The sequence below is a fragment of the Cinclus cinclus genome, chromosome 15 (assembly GCF_963662255.1).
Source record: "Cinclus cinclus chromosome 15, bCinCin1.1, whole genome shotgun sequence".
Lineage (NCBI taxonomy): Eukaryota > Metazoa > Chordata > Aves > Passeriformes > Cinclidae > Cinclus > Cinclus cinclus.
In genome coordinates this window covers 3,529,344-3,535,481 of record NC_085060.1, presented here as the reverse complement: position 1 = coordinate 3,535,481, position 6,138 = coordinate 3,529,344, and the positions used below count along the sequence as shown (strand labels likewise).

Sequence of the window (6,138 nt, the reverse complement as noted above, 5' to 3'; positions counted from 1 at the left end):
AATGCCCGCAGGGAACTGGGACACCCTGGCCGGGCTATGCCGCTCCCGAGTGTCCCCAGTCCCTCCCTCCGCTGAGCAGGGCCATTGTCACCCTCCTGTGCCCAACAGCGGCGGTGCCAACCAGAGCAATTAACACACGCAGCCTAATTAATCCCTGGATTCCGCTTGCCGGGCCCTGACCGGCTCTGCCCCTCTGCTTTCCATGCAAATGAATTCGTTACGGTGAACTCGTTATTAGCCAGGCGCCATTCCAGGGAAATCGGGCACGGGCGGATCGCGAAGCGCCCGGGTGGGGTTGGCACATCCCCAGTTCTGCATGCACCGCCTGGATTTTGGGGAATTCCGGGGAAGATCGGGGCAAAATGTTCGGGAGAGCCTCGCGGGCCACAATCGGCTCCGGCTCAGGGAGCGACGGGGACACGGGTGACATTGATGCCACCGCAGCCGGGCTGGACGTGGAACAAGCGGGACAATTCCCGGCTGCAGGGGGACTGATGGGCCCAGCTGGATCCCGTTATCCCGAGTGGGATTCCCCAGCTGGATCCCGTTATCCCGACTGGAATCCCCAGCTGGATCCCATCATCCCGGAGAGGAAATTCCCCGGGGATGCTCCCATAAAAAGCCCCCGAGCAGCCCCTTTTTCCATGCGCTGCTTTTCCTGGGGTTAGGATGAGGTTTGGGAGCTGCTTTGGCGTCTCTTTGCTCTGTTGGGTGTTGGCTTCGGCCGCATCCTCTGATCCCTGGGGTTTTCCCCCGAGGAATTCCGGGACGTGGCGGCTGCGGGGTGACTCCTCCCGGAGCCGTGTCCCCGGCGTGTCGCAGCCCTGGGCGCGGGTGGATCTGTCGCAGCTGCGGGCGCTGTCCCCGCGCCCCGCGGTGGCCGTGCGGTGCCAGGAGGGGCAGCTGGCGGTCACCGTGCGCAGGGACCTCTTTGGCACTGGGCGCCCTGTGCGGGCAGCGGAGCTGAGCCTGGGCACTGCGTCCTGCTCGCCTCTGTCCCCGGACCCCGCCCAGACTTTTGTCACCTTCGTGGCCGCGCTGCACGAGTGTGGCAGCACCCTGCAGGTGAGTGGCACCAGGGGCCCCAGGGTGAAGGCGTCACCCCTAGAGGTGCCCTGGTGTGGGTGCTGGTGGGTTTGGGGTGAGGAGTGCCCAGAGCAGGGGTGGGTTTTGGGGTGTGGATATCCTGGATGAGGCACACACTCATCTTTGGGATTGGATGCAGGAATTTATGGGATAATGGGTCCTGAGGTACTGTGCCCAAGTCCTGGAGACTCTGTGACCTCCTTCAAGCTGGTGCCCTGCTAGGATGCCAGCACAAAGCTCCATGGTGTCCTGTAGGATCAGGAATATGGGCTCTGTGTCCTGGCACAGTCCCTGCTGGTGCGGAGTTTGTTTTCCTGACTTTTTCCCCTTTCTGAAATCCACCTTCCAGGTGACCCCGGACTCCCTGATCTACAGAACGACCCTGTTCTACAAACCCACCCATTCTGGCAACCCCTTTATCGTGAGGGCCACCCCAGCTGAGGTCCCCATTGAATGTCACTACCCCAGGTGAGTGGTTGGGGCTGTCCTAGTGCTGCCATGGCCCTGAGGTGCCAGTGCCACTCCAGGCAATTCCCATTGCTTCCATTTAGGAGGAGCAACGTGAGCAGCGGTGCAGTGCACCCTACGTGGGCCCCGTTCCACTCCACGGTGGCGGCAGAGGAGCGGCTCCGGTTCTCTCTGCGCCTCATGGATGGTGGGTGCAGCCCTGGTGGCCTCGTGTCCCTTAGCTCCAGGTTCCTGGGGCCATCCTGGGAGCCCAGATAGCTCTAAATCCACCCTATGGGGATTTGCCGCACGTTTAAGAGGTCCCACGCTCCCGAGAAGTCCCCGAAGTGACCCTATTCCCTGGGATCTGCATTCCAGATGAGTGGAGGAGGGAGAGGCTCTCCAATGGCTTCCAGCTTGGTGACAGCCTCCGCTTCCAGGCCGATGTCACCTCGGAGGGCCACGTGCCCCTGCGGCTCTTTGTGGATCAGTGCGTGGCCACCGCGACCCCCGACAGGAGCTCGTCCCCCCGCTACGCCTTCATCGACCTGGGCGGGTAAGGCTGGGCTCCGGGGGTGGCTGGAGAATCCCAGATTTCCCTGGAGAATCCTGAGTGAGTCCCAGCCTTTCTCCAGGTGCCTGGTGGACAGCAGGGCAGAGGACACCGGCTCAGCCTTTGTGTCCCCCCGACCCCGGCCCGAGTCGCTGCGGTTCCTGGTGGACGCCTTCAAATTTGCCGGAGATGTCGGGAATTTGGTGAGGTGTTGTTTCCATCCTTTCTCCATAGGGAAAAAAAGCCCTAAAATCCCCAAGATTAATGAATTTTCCTTAACTTCCCCTGCTAGCTCTACATCAACTGCCACCTGCGGGTGTCCCCGGCTTCTCAAGCCCCGAATCCTTGGAATAAAGCCTGTTCCTTCAGTAAAGCCAGCGGCCTGTGAGTGTCCCTGGTGTGGGGAGGGGACCCGTCCCCACCCAGTGCAGGGGGCTCACAGGTGATTCCGTTCCAGGTGGGTGCCTTTGGAGGGCACCGCTGCTATCTGCAGCTGCTGTGACACCGGCAGCTGTCCCTCTCCTGGAGGAGATTCCCGGGAATTCCGCGCTCCGGCCGCACGGATGGGCAGGCGTGTGAGAAGGGACGGCCCCGGCCAGAGAGGTGTGTCCCAAAGGTGGACCCAGGACCCCTCGGGCTGGCGGGGTGAGGTTTTGGTTCAGTTCAAGGACAATCCTGGCTCCTCTCCGGTGCCGTTAGGGAAAGGATTTTAAAAGTAAAGAGGGGAATTCTGGGGGGATAATGGGGGGGGGGGGGAATTCCGTGTGGGTGAGGAGGTCCTAGTACTGTTGTGCCAGGACTCTGGAAGTGCCCCAGGCCAGGCTGGAGCCACCTGGGACAGCAGGAGGTGTCCCTGCCCATGGCACTAGATGGGCTTTGAGGTCCCTTCTATCCCAAACCATTCCATGATTTTATTCTGACTGTGTCTTTGCATTGAAACTCCTGTAATTCTGCTTTTCTGGTGTTCATTTTGCATTAATTCCCAAATTGTAATCCAAGCAGGAATTCCTTGTCCTGGGTACTCATTCCCATCTTTTTCTAGGTGGGCCTTCAGGACTGACTGAGGCCGATGTCTCTGTGGGACCCCTGCTAATCCTGGATCCAGCTCAGGGATTAATAAACCCCTCTGGAAGTCTGGGATCAACTGGGAACACCCCTCAGGGTAGGGATCATTGTGGGGTTGATCCCACTATGAATTCCCAGTGATTTCACAAAGGGATGCTCTGGAGCAATCCTCCAGAGCTGCCCTTATGGGCTCCTTACTAAAGACTCCTGAGGATTGGATGGAGGCTGGGAAGCCAATAAAATGGGTATTGAATGGGTTTTGTTCCTTTCCAGGTGCTGCTGGTGGAATTCCTGTGGTGATCCAGGGGCTCCTGCTGGCAGTAGCTACTCTGCTGAGCCTGACTGCCCTGGGAATGCTCCTGGGAATGTGCTGGAAAAGGCTCTGTCCTCCAGGAATGTCCCAGTGATCCAATCCCAATAAAGAGAGAAGCATTTGTCACTTTTTCGTGTTCTCTGTGGGGTGGGATGGGCCCCAGGTGCTTTTGGATGGGAATCTCTCTTCCAGGAAAGGAATGGAATGGGGGATGTGGAGCTGCTGCCACCTGGAAGTGATTCCCAAGCCTCCAAGCCACTTGGATTTGGGAGGTAGAGGTGGATTTCACAAAGGCTGTGTCTGTGGCAAGGAATCCAAAACAGTATGTGGCTCTTCTTTGAGGGATTTACTGGTGTTCTGAGATTCTAAATGATTTCCTAATTTTGGAATTCCTGTTTTCCTTTCCTCATCCAGTGGGATGCAGGAATTAGGCTCCATAATCCCTTGGAGCATGCAAGTGCAGCTGGGATTTTGGTTGGTTTTAGTGCTGAGTTTGGCTTCTCAATGGGGAAAGCCTTGGAGATGGAGGTGCTTCTGTTTTGCAGAGGCTGGATGGGAATGAATTCCTTTGTTTTTTTTATGGATTGTGACAGCTCTGGGATGAACACAGCAGTGGGATTGCATGCCTTTGGGTCATAGTTGGAGCTGGGGCCTCTTTCTGGGTTGATCCCATTCCAGGGTAGCTGGAGCTGTGGGTTCTGGGGACATGGGGGAGGAAAGGATTGCCTTACTTGGGATGGGTGCCCTCTGCACTCCTCTTCCCCTGGTTTGTTTTGTCTCTGGAGAGCTTGTGGGGACATCTAGTGCGGAGAGAAGCCTGGTTGGGTAAGCATGAAATCCTCCTGTTATTTGGTGCTCTGGTCAGGGTCCATCCTTTGAGGCTGTCTCTGCTGTATGCAGGTAGAAGGCAGGACTGAGATTTGCATGTCTAAATCTGCTAATTAGAACTCCATGAACTTAACCACCAGCTCAGATCCACCTGAGTGATCTCTGGCTCTTTTCCTGTGACAAAACAGGCACAGGTGGTAGGATGGCAGATTCAATTACTGGCATGGAGTAAGATCTCCAAGAGTTTTTGAGGATTGAGTGTTCAAAAATTGGTGTAATTGGAGTAAAGATAGAGAAACAATTAAACTGCATGAGAGAGAAACTAAAAAAATGTTAGAGGAAAGGGAATAATGTGCAACATGTTGTAAGCGTGTTGGAACCAGAGTGTCATTGTAAGGAATACAAAGAAAAGGAAATGAGACTGTTACAAGATGAGTTTGAGCAAAGAAAGTGACAGAAAGCTGTTATCTCTGAATAGAGCAATTGCAGAAACAACTGGGGTGGAAGGAAGGAAAGAGTAGAGGACAAACTAGGATTTATGATCTAATATATTGGGTCCTATAAAGATCAATTAGTTGTGTCCCCAGAAGATTGGGATGATGATATATGGAGGGACCCTGGTAATTTAGGGATGAGTAGTGAAGAGTGAATTGGGTGAGTTGTGGTTTATTAAAATTGAGGTGTCCCTTGGGCCCCAAGGGGGTAACCAAAGAAATGCCACCAGAACCATTCTGTGGGACACTCTTCAACTGGGTAATTTGCAAGAAAATTATGGCTAGACTCCTGCCAAGAGAGATCATATATTGTCTAGGAGAGATCATATAAAACCCAAGGTGAAGCAGAGGTGGCTTTTGGGGACCAGTGTTGTTTAATTAAAAGAACCAGTTTCTAGCATTGAATCACATTCCATCACACACTGAACAGCTGGTTGTGCAAGGGAATATCCTCGGGAATGAGACAAACCACTGCTCTCCCTGTATATTCATTAAACAACTTCTAGCCCCATCTCAGCTCCTACAACCCCCCAGGCCTTAAAGGTGGAATACCTGCTCTTTTAAAGACTCTATCCCATAATGAAAAGAGACCAACCAAAAGAGAGCAGTGGAACTAAAACACAGCATTAATGAGCCATGCACTAGGAGGGGTAAACCAGTTTGGCGTCTCCCCACTGGGACTTGTCCTCTTCTCCTTTTCAGGACCCACACTGGGTTATACCAAAATTCCAAAACCAAGCTATTTGACCCAGCTCTAGTTTATCCGTCAACAAACCTGATGTGTGGGGTGAAAATCTCCAGGTCTTTTATTTGTACAAATCAATATGGTAATGGTTGCCATCATGTTGCAATGACCATCACTAAAAAGCAAGCTGTAATTGTACAAGTTCAGGAGTCCCACCCCTTAGTGTGGATTTGGCAGAGGGAAATGTAAGCAAAATATATCAAAGGCAACCCCCCAAAAATGAGGTGGAAATTTACTGCTTGAAAATGGGGTGTAGATCTAACCAGGCTGGTAGCTGCTTGATGAGTGTGACATTGGAATACAGGGAGAGAGAAATAGTATCAGGCATAATTTATCTGTGTAGCTTGGAGACCTAGTTTAAATTAAGATAGGATTGTTTATATCAGCACAGCAAAAGTTACCTTAATCCCCACAATGTCTCTTACTTCCACTTGGACTTGTTGGAGCCTCAACTCTATGGATTTCTGAAATTGAGCTCAGTGTTATTACAAAGACAGGCCTGGAACAAGTGATCCTTAATCCATTATGGAGCCTCAGGCCTGTGGAGCTGTCACTGCAGGTTAATATCTCTGCACTTAACCCTACCTGCTTATCATTCCTAAATACA

General features: G+C 53.2%; 1 protein-coding gene across 1 annotated transcript; it reads left to right on the top strand.

The window, feature by feature from the left end:
- The first annotated feature begins 669 nt into the window (after positions 1 to 669).
- On the top strand, positions 670 to 3,558 carry ZP3 (zona pellucida glycoprotein 3). The gene is made up of 9 exons (XM_062502875.1): positions 670 to 1,065; positions 1,436 to 1,554; positions 1,638 to 1,741; positions 1,912 to 2,089; positions 2,169 to 2,289; positions 2,379 to 2,470; positions 2,544 to 2,689; positions 3,129 to 3,248; positions 3,425 to 3,558. The coding sequence occupies exons 1-9, from the start codon at positions 670 to 672 to the stop codon at positions 3,556 to 3,558; spliced, it is 1,410 nt and encodes a 469-aa protein (XP_062358859.1).
- The last annotated feature ends 2,580 nt before the right edge of the window (positions 3,559 to 6,138 follow it).

Bases quoted from the DNA above. Each gene is read 5' to 3' on its own strand.
- ZP3 (XM_062502875.1), top strand. From the start codon at position 670: ATGAGGTTTGGGAGCTGCTTTGGCGTCTCTTTGCTCTGTTGGGTGTTG. The intron at 1,066-1,435 runs GTGAGTGGCACC...TCCACCTTCCAG, and splicing joins AGTGTGGCAGCACCCTGCAG to GTGACCCCGGACTCCCTGAT. The intron at 2,690-3,128 runs GTGTGTCCCAAA...ATCTTTTTCTAG, and splicing joins GGACGGCCCCGGCCAGAGAG to GTGGGCCTTCAGGACTGACT.